We start from the raw sequence: 19,629 nt of genomic DNA on the forward strand, positions 1-19,629 counted from the left end.
CTAGACAGCACCTAGCTGAGTGAGGAACCTTCTTCCCACCAGGAAATAAAACAAACAGATCACAATGAAATATCCATAGCACCTTTACAAGTGATAGTTTTATTTTTCTCAAATAGGAAGTCTGTAAGAGATAAATCCGCAGCTAACACAGATACTCCAAGAAGCCCTGGGGACACTATAGAATCACTGTGACCCTGTGGCAGTGTTGTCAGTCCCTAGCTTTCATCCTCATGGTCATGACATCGATCTTGTAATACTAAGGACTAGGTCCTTAGTATTACTAAGGTCCTTGCATGGTGAGACACAGGAAACAGTAAAGAATGTAACAAGAACCCAGGAAGGGAGGACCCTTGCTCAAGGCTTTCCTCAGAAACCCTCACAGCAACCTCTGCTTATTTGTCAATGTGACCAACATTGTGTGACACAGGCAGGAAATATTGAAAGGAAATCTCTAAGAGATTTTTAAAAACAGTACACCTCACAACCCCAATAGGACATGGGTTCCTCTGACATGGAAGATGACAGTGGACATGGAGGAAGCAACTGGAAGCCTATGCCCCCACCCGTGGCTGCACAGGAGGCCACAAGCACATGGAAGGGTCCAGGTGACGGAGATTTCATGCTCTGATCGCATTCCAATCAGGCAGCAGTAAAAGGTACTGAGAAATGTCTATGTTGCCCAGCATGTAACATAATTGTGAACTGGCCATCCATCGATGAAGTTATTCAAAAGGAAGGAAAGACATGTCAAGAATGAAGCTCTTGTAAAAATATTACATATAAACCTTTTATGATGAGGCCTAAGGCTTACTGAGAGGAGCATAATCTTAAAAATAAAGAGAAGAGTTACTCTGCTGGACTCTGTGTTTGAGAACAAAGAATGGTAGGTACAGTCTGGAGCTCTCTGGAGACCAGAGGAGGGTTTTTCTCCCAGTGAGACCCAAATATGCACAGGCAAGTAGATGGTGGCTGAAATCCTTTCCACACAGGGGTCACCAGTGAGCTAAGTCACATGTTTCCTAAAAATCTTGTGATTTTAAGATTTAAAAATAAATTTATCCTAGTAGAACTGGCCCTAATGATCTCTGAGACCAAAGGGTTTCTGTAGACCATGACGGGGGAGGAACTAGGATCGCTTTCCACCTCTGGAAGACTGACTTTCAGCACACACTATTCACGACATCGGGGGCTCGTGTGGGTGGCAGGAAATTCAGCAGCACCCTGATGCCTTGCTGCAGCGTAGTGGGAGCACCATGCCCTCATGCTTCACCCAAAACTATCTCATGCACTGGCAAACCTCCCTTGGATGGCAAAACTTCTGCAGGTAAGAGCCAGGCTATAGACCAAGGACAGGCCAAGCTTTCCAGTCAGTAGCAAGTGTATAGGCATTAAGGACCACTGGCCATCTCTGTTGCGTGCATCCTCTTTGGAAACAGAATGAGGCTTTGCTTGCCAGCCATACAAAAATCTGACAAGCAGGTGTGGTCTGCTTCCTGCTTCTGTAGACTTCCTCATATTTCACACTTGGTAGCTTTTTTACTCTGGTGATCTTGCTGGAGGAACAGAGAGATCAAGAATTGGCTTCCCCAGTGGCCACTCTGACAGAGATTCTCTATTCTGTGCCATTACTGACATCCAGTGCCAAGCTGGGGTTTCTCTCTCCTTATTGATATATAAGAGCTTGAGGTACTGAAAGCTGACTCTAGGGCAAATACATATCCTCATCCTCCAACCAATAGCCCATATGAAATAGCTCAGGTCTTACAAGCTTTGCACAAGCTGGATGTTTGAATCCCATGTGCCTTCTGTCTTGCTTGCTTTGGCCAAGACATGATCTTACAACTATGTCATTCAGGCTGGCCTCAAACTCACAACCCTCCGGCCTCAGCTACCCAAGTGCTGGGATCATGGATACTGGCCACATCAGGCTCTACCAAGGGCTCCCACCTTCCTCATGCCACTGCAGCTGCCTCTGGTCTGAGCACTCACTGCAGCCTCTTCCACACAGAGGAGGCAAAGAGTTTCTCTCCGCGATGAGTTTTAACATGGCTCCGCAGGGATGAGTGGTCACTGAAGGCCTTCCCACAGGCCAGGCACTCGTAGGGCTTCTCGCCAGTGTGGATTCGCCGGTGTACGTTGAGGTTGGAGCCAATGCTGAAGGCCTTGCCGCAGTGATCGCATTCATAGGGCTTCTCGCCTGTGTGGCTACGCATGTGTGTCTTGAGGGTGGACTGGTTTCGGAAGGCCTTGCCACACTGGCGGCACTCAACCCGCTTCTTCACCAGGTGCACGCTCATGTGTCGCCTGCGGGACAGGTAATCGCCAAAGACCTTGCCACAGGCTGCACACTCGTAGTGCCTCTCCTGTGTGTGAATCTTGCGGTGCGCAGTAAGGTTTGAGCTGGCGCTGAAGGCCTTGCCACACAGGTCGCAGCCGTAAGGTTTCTCACCAGTATGGGAGTTCATGTGCGTCTTCAGGATAGACTGGTTGCGGAAGGCTTTCCCGCATTGGCAACACTCCACAGGCTTTTTCACAATGTGAGTCCTCATGTGCTTCCGGCGCGACACCAGGTCCCCGAAGGCCTTGCCGCACTCCTTGCAAGTGTAGGTCTTCTCCACAGTGTGGTTCTTCTTGTGCAGGTTGAAGTTGGACTTCCAGCGGAAGGCCTTGCCACACAGCACGCATGCATAGGGCTTCTCCCCGGTGTGGTTGCGCACATGCTCCTTGAGGTGCGAGGGGTGCTGGAAGGCCTTACCGCAGTCCCTGCACTCGTAGGGCCGCTCCCCGGTGTGTGAGCGCTTGTGCGCAATCAGGTGGCAGCTGCGGCCATAGGCCTTGCCACACTCGTCGCACTTGTAGGGCCGCTCGCCCGTGTGCACCCGCATGTGGATCTTCAGGGCAGACAGTGTGCGGAAGGCGTTGCCGCACTGGCTGCAGTCAAAGGGCTTCTCCTTGAGGTGGGTTCGTGAGTGGCTGCGGAGAGCCGACGGATCGTTGAAGGCCTTCCCGCAGTCCCGGCACTCGTAGGGCTTCTCCCCAGTGTGGATCCGCCGGTGGCGCGTGAGGGACGCACTGGTGGTAAAAGCTTTCTGGCACTGGTGACACTCGTGCATCTTCCGCCTGTCGTACACGCTCACGTGCTGAGAGAGGTGCATCCTGCTCCTGAAGGTCACCCCATAGCCCTGGCGGGAATAGGGCCTCTTGCCCACGTGGCCCATCTGCGGCGAGAGGTGAGTGCCCATGCTGAAGACCTCAAACAAGCGCTCATATTCCACGGGCTTCTCAAGGTGAGCTCTGTCCTGCGGGTTAGATGAGAGCAGACTGGCATTGCCCACTTTCGCTACAATCTTCTCCCTCTCCTCCTCTCCCTGTAACAGTGGAGACTGAACCAAGGCTTCCTGAATGCTAACCCACACCCAGGGCCCCTGAATCTAGAAAAACAGAAGTACAGCACCCAGCTCAGAAATTTCAAGACCTTTTCTGTCTCCTTTGCACACTACCAAAGAGAACAGGACCTAAACACTGTTCTATGAGGCTCCACATGTGTTCATGTCATAATGCTTTCATGGATAATTCGCTTAGTGTTTAAAACCAAGATACAGCCAAGTGTGGGGACACATGCTTGTTAATCTCAGCTACTTAAGAGGCTGAGGAAGGAGAATACCAAGTTCTAGCCTAGCCTGCATACTCGGCAAGGGCTGTCTCAAACTAAAAGTAAAAAACAAAACACTGAGGACGTACCTAGCATGTGTAAGGCCCTAGATTCAAATCCTAGTACTACACACACACACACACACACACACACACACACACACACACAAACACTCTAGCACTGAGTGTTTGAGATAAGTCATGGAACAAAAGTCTTAGTGAAGAAGTCTATGGCTGGGTTATTTCTTCCAAATGGACAGCGCAGCCCTTAGTATCTCTGCCTTCTGCATCCAGATACAAACCAATGATGGTCTCAAAATATCTGAGGAAAAAGCTAGCTTACGTACTGAATGAGTACTTATGTTCTCCTTGTGATTACTTGTTACACAATAAAAAAATCCTTATGTATCAATAGAGTTTATTATAGGGACTCTAGACATAATTTAAAAGCCTGTAAATGCACGTGGGTCTGACGTAGATGCCATTTTTAACAAGGGCCTTGAGCATTTGCAGATAAAAGCATCTGCAGTACACTGTAGAACCAGCTCCCTGCAGAAACCAAGGAACCACAGCACTCAGGAGGGGGGGGGGGGCTCTATGCCTGCTTCTGATGTGCTTTATTTTACTTTATTTGGTGGGACAGGGTACTGAACCCAGAGCCTCCACAAACTGAGCTTCATCCCTAGCCCACCTAACATTTTTACTCTTAAGTCACCCAGGCTGGGCTTGAACTCACAGTCCTCCTGCCTCAAGTTCCCAGAGTCCTGGGATCCCCGGCCAACACCTCTATGCCTAAGCAGTTTCTAGGTGAAACTGCTTTCCATCTAGAGATGCCCCAGCCTCCTGTAACATTTGGAAAATCCAGTTATTCTAAGCAACTCTTACCATCATCATGCCACTGGATGTTTCATTCCCAAATATATCTTCCATGAGAATTGTCCACTTAGTTTTAGATGGAGTTTCCCAATCTGAAACAAGTCGGAAAAATACTGACTTGTTGGAAAAAGACAATGGTGAGATGACAGGGACCAACACAGGTGGGTATTTTTGCAGATATTAGCTGTATACAAGGATAAGCAGTGCAAAAGGGAAAAATACACGACAGCAAAATGAATGTTCACAACGTTGCCAAGTGAGACAACAGGCAATCATGAGAGAAGAGAGATGTAGGTCAAATGACACTGACAAAAACTTTTTTCTAAATTTCTTTAATTTTTAAAACAGGGTCTCATTAAGTAGTTCAGGCCAGCCTGGAACTCACTATGTAGTCAGGTTGGCCTTGAACTTACAGCAATCCTCCTGCCTCAGCCTCTAACGTGCTGGGGTGACAGGTGTGCACCTCCACACCACGCTGATAGCCGGAGATCATCAGGATGTTCTAGTATAAAGGATGGAACAAAGAGCCCATGTGGAAACACAGCACCAAGATAAAGGGTTGTGCAGACTGACAGATCTGTGACAGAAGGGACAGAGCTAGAGAGGTAAGAGAGAGCACATTTTCTAAGTCCCTGGAGCAACTGCCTAATGTGCCTCCCTGCCCGGGTCTGGGGGCACATGTCTCCCAAGGGTCCTTGCGATGGAGGCCTGGTTGTCACTGTGGTGCAGTATGGTGGGATTGGTGAGGTCCCCTGGGTGCTGCCCTCCGATGGGTCAGTGCTGGTCTCCCAAGCAGCCAGTCCTCACAAGAGCTGGCTGTTATACCAGCAGGAAGGCCAGCCCATCCTTGTCTCTGGCTTCCTGTCTCACCATGGAGCCTCTTCCTCTCAGGTAGGCTCCTCCCAGGGAGGAGCATGCTAGGGCTTCTTCACTATGAACCGAATATACACATGCCATTTTCTGTGTTATCCACCCTCAGAGATTTTGTCAGAGAAACGCTAAATGGGGTTGGTAAACTCTCCAGTCCAATCACTGACTAAAGCTTAAGTCAAAAAAGAATTTCCATTTGCTTGTAGCTCACTGTGTTGGTCAGGCTGCCATTACTGTGAGCAAGTATCTGAGGAAAATGACTTCAAAGGAAAAAAGATTTATTCCAGCTCACAATTTCTGAGGTTTCAGTCACTGGTGACCTGGCTTAATAGCTTTCAGGCTTGTGCAGAGGCAAAAACATCATGGTGGAAAAAAGCTACTCATGTCCTGGCACCCAAGAAACAGAGAAAGAGCTAGTATAGAGGGAGCTAGAGTAAGAATATGCCCTCCACAGCCACTCCCACAGGGACCTACTTCATCCGATTAGGCTCCGTATTGGAGGAGGCCCAGTTAGCTAATAAATTCATGAGTGGATTAATCTATTTGGTGAAGTAAGAGACCTCTGGATCTAATCAGCTTGTAATACCTAAGAGGTCTGGGAGGGCGTTTCTAGATGTAAAGCCTAACGCTGGCTCACCTGGACAGGCCCCTTGTGGAGTGCCCATCTCCTCAGTCCGTGGCTCCTCCTCTTGCTCCAGGTGAGAGATGAGGCTGGGTTTGCCAACCTGATACCCTACTCACAGGGAAAGACACATGTTGAGGGAGGACTGTGCAGAGGACAACCCCTTCCATTAATCTGGGCTGAACATTTTGGTCTTCGGGGTTCCGAAGATACACAAGTTTGACTTAGGAGCAGCAAAATGACGGTTTCATATTTCTAAGGAACACAGTAAAGTCTTTCATAAGAAACAAAAACTTGAAAGCCCACCCATTTTACCCTCCAAAAGAATGGCAATGTTCTTTTTTTGTGGTGGTGAAGCTGCTGGGGACAATGTACATCCTGGCCAGGTGCCCCACCACTGAGCCACATCTCCAGCCTGAGAATGAGGATCCTTTAACCTCTGAAGCCTGTGCCCAATTTCACACTCATCGAGAACCTCCAAGGTCAATGTGAATAGTTCTCAAATCCCCTGGGGAACCCCAGGTAGGTGGGCCCATCTGACCGGTTCTCACTAGTGTCACAAACCTGACTTCTTAGACCAACCAGGTGGGAACCAGAAGCCAGGCTTACCCAGTGAGGTCAAGTTGTTATAGTTCTCCAGCATAACATCTCTGTACAGCTTCCTCTGAGAGGGATCCAGGAGGGGCCACTCCTTCTCAGTAAAGTCCACAGCCACATCCTGGAAGGTCACGGACTCCTGAAATCCAGATATAGGTCAGGCACAACCCAGTGTACTGGTGTCTACAGGAGGGTAGCAGAGGCTGAAGCAGCACAGGATGCATGACACAGGCTCTGCAGATGGCGCACTGTGGGCCTCGGCAGTGCACAGCAGCTGACATTTCCAGACAGCTCCTAATCCCGAGGGGGCGATCTTGCCCCACCCTCTCTATTCAAATACAACTGGACAAGGCGCTAAGCCACGCTCTACCTCTATCTGGCCTCATTTGAGTGTGTCAGCTTTATGCTCCTGTCCTCAGAGGGGACATGCGTGGATCCATGCAAGCACAAGAGGGATGCCTGGTGCCTGAGTATGCCTCCAGACCTCCTGGTGCCAGGTCAGCCATTCAGCACTTCTTAGCTCCCTCCCGGCCCTGGATGAGATCCGGAAAAATGCCAACTTGTGCCCTCAGGGGCCTTCTAGAAAATGAACACCCCACCGGCTCCAGAGCCCTGCAGACCCTTCCTACCTGATTAGAATCCCCGGCGGGCATGTGAGGCACCAGCGCATGGCACGGAAGCAGGCACAGGTCCTGGGAACAGGAATGGTGCTTTGAGGGAGGGAACGCTGACTCTTGGAGACAAGCAGGGTCCTGTGTGGACACAGCTAAAGAAGAAGATCCATCAGGAACAGTGGCCCCCACTAACTGTGAGTGTGCCTGCCCCCAAACAACACACACACACACAGACATGCTAATTAATCCACAAGCAAGGAGCCAGATGGGGGCCTAGGACTGCAATCCCAGCACTCAGGAAGCTGAGGCAGCACTGCCACGAGTTCAACGGTGGCCTTGGCTACACAGCAAGAGCTTGTCTCAATCGACCAATCAACCAACCAGCCAAATAAACCAGAGCAGTCCAGCTTCACGCAAAGACAAAAAAGTGGGTGCTAGGCCTTTCTGCCTATAAGAAGCAATACACAGGGGAGTACACAGTAGTTAGGACCACAAATACTTTAGATTTTTAGATGTTCCTGAGTTTATACAAATACAATGAGCTACCCTGGGATGGAACTCACGTTTAAAGACAAAACCCACCCATCCTTCACAGCTATCTTACATACCTGAAATCCTCAATGTGCCTAAGTTCTGACCATAACCCAAGTCCAGGGTGGAATTTCTCAACTGTGGTATCCAGTTTTGGATTTGGGGATTATGGATGCTGAATCTGTATTTTTAATTCATGAGGGAAAAAACTGAAGCTTGGAGGGTGGAGCTATTACCTTGTTCAAATTTATCAAAATAAAAAATAAAGCGGTTACCCCTCCTCGCCCTCCCCACACACCAGCCACACAGTGCTCACCCTGAAGCTGCCGCTGGATGGCTCCCACCACTGGAGCTCACCCACCGCCCCTCGCAACAGACAACCACAGCGACCCACCCCATCCTCTCAGCCTCTAAGGACAAGAACTCCAAGACTCACCACTCGTGGAAAACAGGCGGGAAGCTGCCATCCTAGGAGAGCAATGTCAGTGTGGCACAAAGCACGCCAGGAAGCTACTGTCCTGCTCGCGTGGGACTCTCCAAGCTGGTGCCTACAGTAAGTGAAAGGAGATCAGGGACATCAACGGCTCCTCTGGTGGAGACAATTCTGTTTGGTTTGGGGCTTTTCTTTTTTTGAAGAGCAAGATGTCTGACCTGGCCTTCATCTCACATAGCTAGAAGGTCTCAGAGTAGCTTCTAACAGAATCTAGACTTACTCTCCACAAGTAATGCATCACTAGGCACACAATTCAGTTCAACTCCTCCAAAACGCTCTAACTCCAGGCCTCTGATCTTCCTCTTACCTTCAAGGCTGCTATCACTGAGAATGGTTTGCCCATGAGGATGGTCCATCTTGGGCCACAAGTTCTAATCTCTAAATTACAACCCTGTTTCACACCACCAAACATCCAGGGTCACAGCCTAGATCTTACTACAACGGGAATCAGTCTCACCTTCCAGGCAATGATTGGGACATCTGCTCACCTGGGCTGGGGGTGCAGCTCAGTGACAGCACACCTTACTCGCATATGTGAAACCCTGAGATAGGTGGACGAATGGCTGGCTGGGTGAATGGGTGGGTAGGCGGGTGGATGGATGGATGATGGATGGGTGGATGGACAGACAGATGTGTAAGTGGGTGGATGGATGGGTAGATAAATGGATGGGGGATAGGTGGATGGGTGGACAGATGGGAAGGAGCAAGAAAGGAAGGAAATATGTTCTTTGGACAAAGAGCTTTCACTTCACATTACTTGTCCCATTTAAGAGAAAGCTCCAGGACATCTGAGCTTATAATAGGAAAGAGGAGGGGAACTTGCTAATAGCCACTGCCCCAGCTTTCCAGCTAAGTTAGACTCTGTCACTCCTACCATGTGTCTGGGGAGAGTGAAAAGGGTGCTAAGAGGAGGAAATGAAAAGAATTGAGATGTGCTATGTTCACGTACCAACTCTCCATGATGATGTGACCATAATATACTGTAAATATGGACTAATAAAAATAAAAACTAGGAAGCAAATTATTTTTCTAGATTTCTTTGTTTATTGCAACCTTCAAGGAAAGACTACCATAGATGATTCAATCCAACCCTCTCAATCTCCCTGAAGGTACATGGGTAACCAGGCAGCACACAACCAGTTAGTTGGAACATGGCATAGAAACTGCAAGTGGCCAACCCCCAAGGGCATCCATACTCTAGGGCACCAGGCAAAGCCATCATCCAGTGTTGCTGAGATCAACTGCATTCTCACCAGAGTTTCTGATGAGAAAACTTTTTTTTTTTGGTAACTTTTCTTACCCTTACCTTGACTTTCAATAAGTAATCTTGCGTTTTACTCCGTGGTAATCAACAGTAAAAAAACACACCTTGACAAACACGAAAATAACCATCAAAAATAACTGCCTTTACATATATATCAACCACCTATGAATAAATGAAGGAGTCAGGCACGAGCCTGTGACCTAAGCTACCTGACAGGCTATGGCAGGAGGACTGCAAGGTCAAGATCAGTCTGACCAACCTGGCAAGATAGTGTCTCAAACTTGAGAAACTGAAAAACGGCTGGGAGAATAGTTCCGTGCTGCCTGGGATCAATCTGCACAACAGAGGAAAGGTAGAAGGGGGAACAGAGAAGCAGGCAGGGAAGAAAAGAAGTACAAAACCTTGACATAAAAACTATGAAATACTGCTGAATGAAAGACCTAAATAAATGGGGAGTGGTCTCACTTTCATGGACTGCAAGACTCACTACTGAGTTATTTATTGCCTCCAGATTCATTTGCAGACACAACAGTCTCTACCAAAAGCCAAGTAGGTATTTTTTAATAAACTGACAACCCAAACCTAAAATTCTATTTAAAAAAAAATAATTTTAGGGGTTGAGGAGATAGCTTGATGGTCTAAGTGCCTGCCTCACTAGCGCAAGGACTGGAATTCGGTCCCCAGTACTGTATGCCGTGCTGGCGCTGAGACAGGAGGATCAATATGAGTCCATGCTGCAGAGTGAGACTATATACCAGATAAATAAATAATAGAATATTTTTTAAAAAATTAATGAAGGTACTTTGAACTTTTTGAAAAATGCTGGGGGTGTAACTCAGTGGCAAAGCACCACCCTAATATGAACCAGGCCCTGGGTTCAATCTCTAGCACTGAGGAAAAAAAAAAAAAAAAAAATTGAGATAGAAAAAAAAAAAAGATTAGAAACTTTAACTCCATTTTTACTACAGGTACAAAACCTCATAGTGGTTGGTTTTGAGACAGGGCCTCACTCTGTAGTTCAAGCTGGCCCTGAACTCACTACGTAACCCAGCCAGGCCTTGAACTTGCTGTGATCCTCCTGCCTCAGCTTCCCTAGTGCTGGGGTGACAGGCATGCACCATCACACCCAGCTGTATACTCTAATCTGAATTTCTGAAACCTCTTGAATAAAAAATTAATGTTCACGGAAATATTTGCATATTGAGTTACACAGTATCTCAATCTACAAGCAAATCTCACACACACACACACACACACACACACACACCACACACATACATCATAGCCAGGCACAGAGCTCCAAGCTTACAGTCCCAGCTACTAAGGAAGGTAAGGCAGGAGTTTATCTAGTTCAGCCTGGGCAACTCAGCAAAACTCCACAAAAAAAAAAAAGAAAAAAAGGCAGAAAAGCAAGTTATACAAGCGCATGCATGTCACAGTGGTGTTATCCTCAACAGCCAAGGGGGGAAACAACCAAAATCCACACACAGGGGAACAGATGGCAAAATGCAGTGCATGGAATGCTAGGTGGCCTCAAAAGGAATGAAATTCTGAAATATGCTACAGTTGCATGAACTCTGAAGACAAAAAGCCACTATGCCAAGGAAAATAAGCAAGATACAAAAGAACAGGTATTTTATGACTCCACTCTCCACTTACATGAGTTTCCAGGGTGATCACACTCATAGAGACAGAAAGTTGAATAGTGTTTGTCAGGGGCTGTAAAAAGAGAGAAAAAAACAAAACAAAACAAAAAAAACAAGGTTTATTTTTAATAGATTCCAAATTTCACTTTGGAATGGCAAGAAGTTCCGGAAATAGACTGTAGCAATTGCAGCACCAACTGGGAGTACTGGATGCCACTTCATTCTGTTTGGTTTAATAATATATAAAATTCTACTAACTTTTTCTTTCTTTCAGACAAGATTTTGCTATGTGGTTCAGGCTGGCCTTGAACTCATTTTGTAGCCCGTGCTGGCCTCATATTTGCAGATACGCCAGCCTCAGCTTTACCACTACTGGGGTTACAGGAGTGCCACCACTGCTGGCTCAAGATATTTTTAAATGTCAAAAAGAAAAAAAGTTAAAAGCCTGAGTTCTGGGCTAGGGATGAAACTCAACAGCACAGCGCCTATCTGGCAAGCACAAGGTCTTCAGTTCAATTCCCAGTGCCAAGAAAAACAAATTACTGAGCTCAGTTTGTTCTTCAAATGGTTTAGGGTACTATTTCCTCATTGTTCATTTTGCTGTTTCCCCTTGTTATTAATCTTTGGTTTCAATTTCATTAACTGAAATTGAATGCTGAAACGATTGCCATCTGGTATGATTTGGTATCACAAATCAGACTGTGCTTAATGTTTTTTATGACACCACTCTTCAGCAGGACGACCTATTTATTTCATGTACGTTAATGTAGCTATACACATGCTGTTATCATTTATACCTAGATGTCCCCCAAGAGCCTCGTGCACTCATCAGAGAGCTTGTGAAGGTGACTGAGTGATGTGGGCTCACAGCTAACGTGGGTCTGGTCATGAAAGATGTGACTTGGGGTGTGGCCTGTCAGGGTTTATCTCTCCACAGCCCCCTCCCTTTCCTCACTGCTTCCAGGACTTTCTGAATGCATTCTTGTCGCTTATTCATCAACTTGTGAGTTACCCAATGTGTTCCCTACAAATATAAAGACACCAAATGAAATTTTAAGATAAAAAAAAAAATTACAAGCGTTGTAGAAGGTGAGCGAGTGTGGCAGTGCAAGCTGTGATCCCACTGTTCTGGGAAGCTGAAGTAGGAAGGTCACAAGCTTGAGTCTAGCCTGGACAACTTAGTGACTTCACAAGGCCTTGTCTCAAAAATAAAAAGTAAAACAGGGCTTCGGAATTAGATCAGTTCAAAGGTCCTGGGTCCAATCCCTCATACTGCCAGAGATAAAAATAAAAACCCAGCAAGGCACAACTTACGAAAACACAGGTAAAGGTGACATTGGTCACAGAATTCCTCTCAGCCACTCGTATGAACAAATGACTATGTCTTTGGTGGAATACAGAGCTCACACCACATAAGCCATGAGCCACTCATGGGTCTCCCTGAACCCTGCAACAAACCAATCAAAAAGACACCCTCAAGGGCCAGCCACATAGCTCAGCAGGTTAAAGCGCCTGCTTAGGCAGACACAGGGGCCAGGTTTGATCCCCTGAGTGCTGCCCCCACATCCAGGGTGTGCTGAAAGGGCGACCGAGACTGGGCATGGTGGTGCGCACCTGTAATCCCGGCAGCGTTTGGGAGGCTGAGCACAGGCAGATCACCATGAGTTCAATCTATGCAGCGAGACCCTATACACCTGTACTAAAATAAAAAATAAAAAAATAAAAAAAAAAAAGACAAGACACCCTCAGCACCATCAGAACTGTGCAAACAAGTTCAGTATTCACATAAATTGCCTGTGTAACATAGCGAATGGGAGGGGAGGAATTGGGTTCCACCATTTTTTTTAAATTTGGGTTTTTGATGTATTTTTTGTTTTGTGACAGGATCTCACCATGTAGTCCAAACTGGCCTTTAACTATGTAATCCAGGTTGGCCTTGAACTCAGTGACTGTCCTACCTCAGCCTTCAAAGCACTGGGATTACAGGTGTGAGCCACCTTGCCTGGTTCCAATTATTTTTTCTTTTAAGGACTCCACCTTTGGAGCTGGGGAGATGGCTCAGCAGTCTAAAGAGCCTGCTTAGGCAACCTTAGGCAAGTGCAGGGACCAGGGTTTGAGCCCTGCCCCCAGCGTGGGCTGAGCCAGCCAAAAACAAAAAACAAAAAAACCCCACAACAAAGGACTCCATCTTCAACTATAAAGCCTAAATTCATTCTTTCACTGAAGTGGTGGGAGGGAGGCTTATTCAGACTGACAAGTGAGACTAAAAGCAGAATCCAATCTCAATACCATCACAATCCACAGCTGGAATACAGTGAATTACTGGCAAACATCAGTTCCCTTCCCTTCTCCCTTAAGCAGCAGGAAGAAAGCTACAAATGTTGCCCTATTCTGTTTTCTGTTATGTCCCAGCTGAGATCAGCCCTGCAGGCCCAGGGAGAATGGGACAATTAATGTCAGTTTCTGCGACTCTCTAAAAGCTTCTTCCCAGTCACTGTCTGGGGTGTCGAACACCAGGTCACCACTGAGGCTCACCAGGATGACAGGTCTGCTCCTGGATGACAGGTCTGCTCCTGGAAGTACACTGGCATCACCCTCAGCTCCTCACTGATTGTGGTGCCATTAACAAGCTTCCCACACCCCACCTCCCATCTTTCCTTGCGGACATCAATCTGCACACACAGCACTTACACCAGAATGCTGCTCTAACCTTCCTGGCCTGCCTCATCAACATGAGCACTGTGTGGGTTGGGCCACAGGTCAGAGGCCAGAGGCCATGAACCCTACCCACCTGACTCTCGAGCCACAGGTAACCTAAGTCACCTCCACAGCCCACAGTACATGAACGCCTTCACGCTTTTGTTTGAAAGTTTTGCTAACACAGAACTGACTGGCCTGGAGATCATATTTCCTGCTTTTACTTCCCAAATGCTAAGATTATAGGCATGTGCCACCCTGCCAGGTGACACCAATTTTTGTTGTTTTTTTGAGATGGTCTAGGTAGGCCATGCTGGGCTAGAACTCTAAGCAATCCTCTGCCTCAGCCCTGGCTTCAGTTCTTCTTAGGACTCGTCCTCCTCTGTATACCCTTAAGAGTCAGGAATATCTTTACCCGACACATATCCACACCCTGAAACCTCCTGCCCTCTGGGTGTTGGCAACCTGGTTCCATGACATTTTTGGAAAGGCTGGGCTGAGCTTGTCCCCAGGCTCCAAATGACAGCCCCTGGCAACCAACCCACCTGTAAGCCCGGAGCTCCCCCCACTGGGGCCCCTGCTCAGAGTAGGTTCAGCTTCCTTATCTAGACATTGAAGATTTCAAGACTGGATTATGGGACGCTAGACTCACTGAACACTCACTCTTATTACAATTTACACCTTATTCAAGCAGACACAGTGATGCATGCCTGTAATACCAACACTCAGGAAGCTGAGGCAGGAAGATCTTCAGGAGTTCAAGACCACCCTGGACTACCAAGAACCTATGTTGAATGAATGAATGAGTGCTGATGCACACCGCTGATCCCAGAGCTCTGAGATGCTGAGGCAGAGAGATTGCAAGTTCAAGCCTGATGCTGGCAATTTACCAACTCGGTAAGAAATTATCTTGAATAAAAAATAAAATTTTAGGGGTTGGGGATGTGGGTCAGTGGCGCAGCGCATGCCTAGCAAGCACAAGGCCCCAAGTTTGATTCCTGGTACCAAAAAAGAAAATAGTAAAAGACCAAAAAAAGTCCCTTTGGAAAAAAAAACAAAAAAATAAAATTTTAAAATCAAAAGGGGTGGAGATGTAATTTAGTGTGAAGGCCCCGTGTTCCATTTGTGGTAGTGCAAAAATTTAAAAAATAAGAAAAGGGCTGAAAATCAGCTCAATGTTGAGATCCCAGGTTCAATACTGACAGGTCTTCTCTAGCTGCCCAAATCTCTGGCCTCCACACCACTGAGCCTCCAAATTGCCCAACCTCCCTCCTCCATCCTGCAGGATCTTCTTCCACCCCACAGTGCTTGCTGCAATCAGCCAAGGCAGCTGTGCCAGTGCAGGCCACAGACCTATGTCAGAGTAGCCTCTCCATGACGGAGGGGCCCGAAGCCCTCGTGGGTGCCCCCAACCTGCGCAAGGGTCTGGTCTTTTGAGCATTCAGGTTAGGTCCCCAGGGTCAGGGATGCTGCCCTTCAGAGGACACAACTTCTGCCTCATCCTGTCCAGGGGCATTACTCGCACAGGAATTCTGGGTAAAAGCCCAAGAGGAAGAGAAGAGGGCAGGAAGAAGAAAGAAAAGCAGGCTGCCCTGTGAGTTTAAAGGCAATGAATAGTAGCTTTAAAATGCTCCACAAAGAAGACTCCAGACAAACGGTTTTTCCAAGTACTGCTATTTTAAGGAACACACAAACCAGGTTCCCCATCCTGTTTTATGAGGGTGGCATAAACCTGCAAAATAAAAGGAAATTTCACTCAAATATACACCCAAAATCTGCAAAGTAACAGCAAACTGAAGGCCCAAACTACAAAACAGTAAGTATCCTTTCCAGATAAGATATTTAATAACACAAATTTAAGGTAAAAGGAGGAAATCCATGGTTCAATTCCACCACACTATGCAATTAAAAACAGAATTGTTTTTATATAATATTATTTCATTCATTCAATACACAAAAAACACTGAATTCTTATCAAAGGTCAGGCATCATACACAGTGCTTGAAATATATCCATAAGCATATAGATGATAAAAAAAATTCACCTTTTAAAAGGCTGCAGCAATTTACAAAGGAAAACTTCTAAACTAGAGAAAAGGGGCTTCCTAGGAGAAAACTTGCAGCAAATTCAAAATTTAATTCCCTTTAAAGTCAGGAAGGAAACAGAACTGCCTGAGGTCTGTTCTCCAAACTAGTCAAGGGTCATGTTAAGCCCCAACCAGCCCAGCAAGAAAAGGAAATAGAAAGTACAATTCAATGAAGAATAAATATTTATTTAGTTACTTTACAGATGATAAAACTTATCTATGGGAAACATCCAAAGATAACAGAAAAATTAGGAACATTTTTTCTTCTTTGTAATCAAGTCTTGGTATGTAGCGTAGGCAGTTGGCCAACTCCATGTCCTCCTGCCTCAGCCTCCTGAATGCTGGAATTACAGAGAGGGGCCACTATGTTCACCTTAAGAATTCAGTATCTGAGCTGGGGCTGTCACTCAGTGGAACAGTGCTTGCCTAGCAGGCATGAAGTCCTGGGTTGAATCCCCAGTATGACCACCACCAAGAGAACTAAGTACTAAAGACAACATGCTGACCTCAAATTCAGTAAACCAAACTGTGACTAAAGAACATCAAAAAGCAAAATTCCTAGGGAGAATGGGGATATTAAAAAAAAAAAAAAGATGCGTCAGGTTCATTTTTGCTGAAATGAAATATAGCAGGCATAAAAATGCAATCCAATTAATGGTAAAAACTCAATGGCATAAAAATTCCAATTTTTCTGATCAAAATACTTAAGCATTTTAGGCCATTTATAAATCACTAACAAGTATATAAAGTAACTGGGGAAAATTTATATAGAGGGCCAGCCAAATAGCTCTGTGGATTAAAGTGCCTGTAAGCAGGCACAGGGACCTGGGGTTCGATCCCCCAGTCTGCAGTGCTGGCGCTGCCCCTGGGGCACACTGAGACGGCAGGCATGGTGGTGCATGCCTGTAATCCCAGCACTTGGGAGGCTGTAAACAGGAGAATCACTACGAATGTGATCTAGTAGTGAGACCCTCAACATCTTGTAGACCCTTCCTTAAAATACAGAATAAATAAATAAAACTTATATAAAAGCGGTAAAATCCACACAAAAATCACAGGGGTAGAGGCCGAGGAGATGGCTCAGTAGAATAAGCGCCTGAGTTCAATCCCTGGTTCCGGAGGGGGGGGGGGAAATCATGGGGTTAAGTAGGGGGCAGTATAAGAGTCCACAGCTTTTTCAGGCTTAAAATTGGCTTTCTTGGTCCGGTTCATTAGCTTGCTTTGTCATTACACTTTTTAACTGGGAGTCTATAAAAGCACACTTACCCCCAGTTCCTCAAAAAACAAATAAATAAAAATAAAAAATCAAAGCACACTTTCATTTTTGTGTGTATATCCTATTTTCCAGTTTAAGAATATCTAAAAAGAATACGCTGCCCAATGTAAGACAGCAAAATGTTAAAACTGTACCATTAATAAATTAACTCTCAAGTTAAATGAAGGTTAACCACTGGGCTAACTCTCGAGACTGAGGCAGGAGGATCAGCGCGTTCAATGGCAGCCTGGACCACCGAGGGAGTTCAAAGGTGACCTGGACTACACAGCTAGACTCTGTCTCAAAAAAAAAAACAAAAAAAAAACTTAGAACCTTAAAATTTGACACAATGTCAAATTGACTTTTAACTCTTACTGAGAAAAGAAGCCAGGCGTCCTGGCACACACCTCTCATCCCAGCGCTGGGGGGGGGGGGCGCGCCAGACAGGACAGTGGCGGGTTCGAGGCCAACCAGGGCTGCATGGTGAGTTTAAGGCCAGCCTCAACGACAGAGCAAGACACTGTCTCAGAAATAAAATATAACACAACAAAATAAAATTTAAAAAGTCAGTAACAAATAACGATAGCTCTTATACACTTCTGCAACAGAATGCCAGCTAAAATTAACGAAATAAGTACACCAAAGATTTAACTGAAGGTAACAAAAGGTTCACGTTAAATGTGAACCAGAAGAAAAAGTTCACATATAATAATAATAACAACCAAAGCCAAGACTCAGAGCAGTCCGAGCGCAGCGCCCGGGCGGCACGCCTGCCCCGCGTCCTCCGCTCAGCCCCGCCGTCCCGTCCGCAGCCCCAGGACCTTCCTCACCCAACGCCAGCGTTCACCTCACTTCCCCACCCCCAGCACGCCCGCCGCGCACTCTCGCCCTCACGCCCTGGCTTCCGACCTCCTTCCTTCTACCCCCCTGCACCGCCCTGCTTCGGGACCCTCCGATCCTCAGCGTCCCCGGGCGGAAAGGATTAAGACGAGGAAAGCGGGGCTTACAGGATGGGGATACAAGCCAGGGGAACGGAGGTCTCGGAAGCCGCCGCTGAGGGACGAGAAACTCGTGTGGAAAGACCCATACGCAGCGGGAAGGTAGAAGGTGCCCACCAGGTAGAAGGGAGGCGCGGGACACCTCTCCTTTACCCATGTGTCTCACTCTCCAAATACCTCCCAAGAGTAATGGCTTCCGCTTCACTTCCGCCTTCAAAATCTCGCGAGATCTCATTTGACCTGCTCGAACCAGGAAACGAGAGCCCAGAGGATATTGGGACATGTAGTTCATTATGAATGAGCACTCTCGCTATCGTGACCAAATGAAATCTAACTGTTCAGTACACTTCCTCAACTTCTAATTGCCTTTTAAACGAACCTAGAAGAAAAAAAAAAAGTCCTAGATACTGGGCCTGAAGATGCTCAGTAGCTAACTAAAAAGGATGAGGATAGACATGTCTACCTTCACTGGGTACTGTCTCCCGTTCTACCTTTAAATGTTGGATCAGATGCCTGGTCAGCTCTGCCTGTGAGCATGTTAGTGACTTAAGCAGAGCCTGTCCAGTTTCTGGAGCCAGGATTCTGCCTCTTGGAGTTGTGCAAATTGAGTGGCCACTTTCAGAAGCTTTCTGTCCCATGTAAATGATTTTCCCTCTTCATCTCAACGCTGCTGCAGGCATAGGAATGAAGACTCAGAATGTAGCCTTGTTCACAAAACACTTGACAGGTGTTTAAAGATCCCAAGAAAAGAACAAACTAAAGGCTGATAAAACAGGGACTGGGGTTCAATCTCTGACACCATATGCTGTACCGCCCCCCCCCCCCCAGTGCCCTGAGCCAGCCACTAAGGCTTGGTGCACACCTGTAATCCCAGTGCTGGGGAGGCTGAGAACAGGTGGATCACTGTGAGTCTCAGCGGCATAGTGAAACTCTGTAGCAAATACATTTACACAAACAAACAAAAAGAACAAAATAAAGACACTACTGTAGGAGAAAGCCTATGAAGGATAGGAAGGAAACAGTGATGTGAGCTGTATAGGAATTCATTAACCAAGAGAAAAGCAGAAAAAATACACTGCCAAGGGAGTAGTGTGCAGGTTTCCAAGAGAGGACTCTCAGAGTGTTTTATGGAGGTTTTTATGAGGATTTGCAGATATAGAAAAAAGGTCTGAGTACTTGAATGTTAAAGGTTTTAAATCTTTTCATTGCCACTGGGGACTACTAGAGAGAAGGATGTGTGGAGTTCACAATTACAACACAACTGAACATGTATATAGTAAAGGAATGGCTTTAAAACTAGGTAATGTACTGTGTGTGTGTGTGTGTGTGTGTGTGTGTGTGTGGTGTTGTGGCTTAAACACCAGGCCTTTGCACTAAGTTATAACCCCAGGCCTTTTTTACTTTTTATTTTTGCAAAGTCAAGGCTGGG

The 19,629-nt window shown here is 46.6% G+C and overlaps 1 protein-coding gene across 2 annotated transcripts; it reads right to left on the reverse strand.

Moving 5' to 3' along the window:
• Positions 1-289: 289 nt before the first annotated feature.
• Znf317 (zinc finger protein 317) lies at positions 290-18,404 on the reverse strand. 2 transcript variants are annotated; one of them, XM_023716779.1, is made up of 8 exons: positions 18,210-18,404; positions 11,178-11,237; positions 8,198-8,309; positions 7,246-7,368; positions 6,629-6,755; positions 6,035-6,130; positions 4,537-4,619; positions 290-3,299 (listed from the first exon to the last, which is right to left on the reverse strand). In XM_023716779.1, coding segments are annotated over exons 2-8 (1,857 nt in total). In that variant the 5' UTR covers positions 11,180-11,237; positions 18,210-18,404; the 3' UTR covers positions 290-1,985. The 2 variants fall into 2 exon arrangements, with proteins under 2 accessions (XP_023572547.1, XP_023572548.1); XM_023716780.1 differs by lacking the exon at positions 11,178-11,237 and having other exon boundaries at positions 7,246-7,382; positions 18,318-18,392.
• Between the last annotated feature and the right edge of the window lie 1,225 nt (positions 18,405-19,629).

Source organism: Octodon degus, unplaced genomic scaffold (assembly GCF_000260255.1).
Source record: "Octodon degus isolate 3935 unplaced genomic scaffold, OctDeg1.0 scaffold00050, whole genome shotgun sequence".
In the NCBI taxonomy this organism is placed as follows: domain Eukaryota; kingdom Metazoa; phylum Chordata; class Mammalia; order Rodentia; family Octodontidae; genus Octodon; species Octodon degus.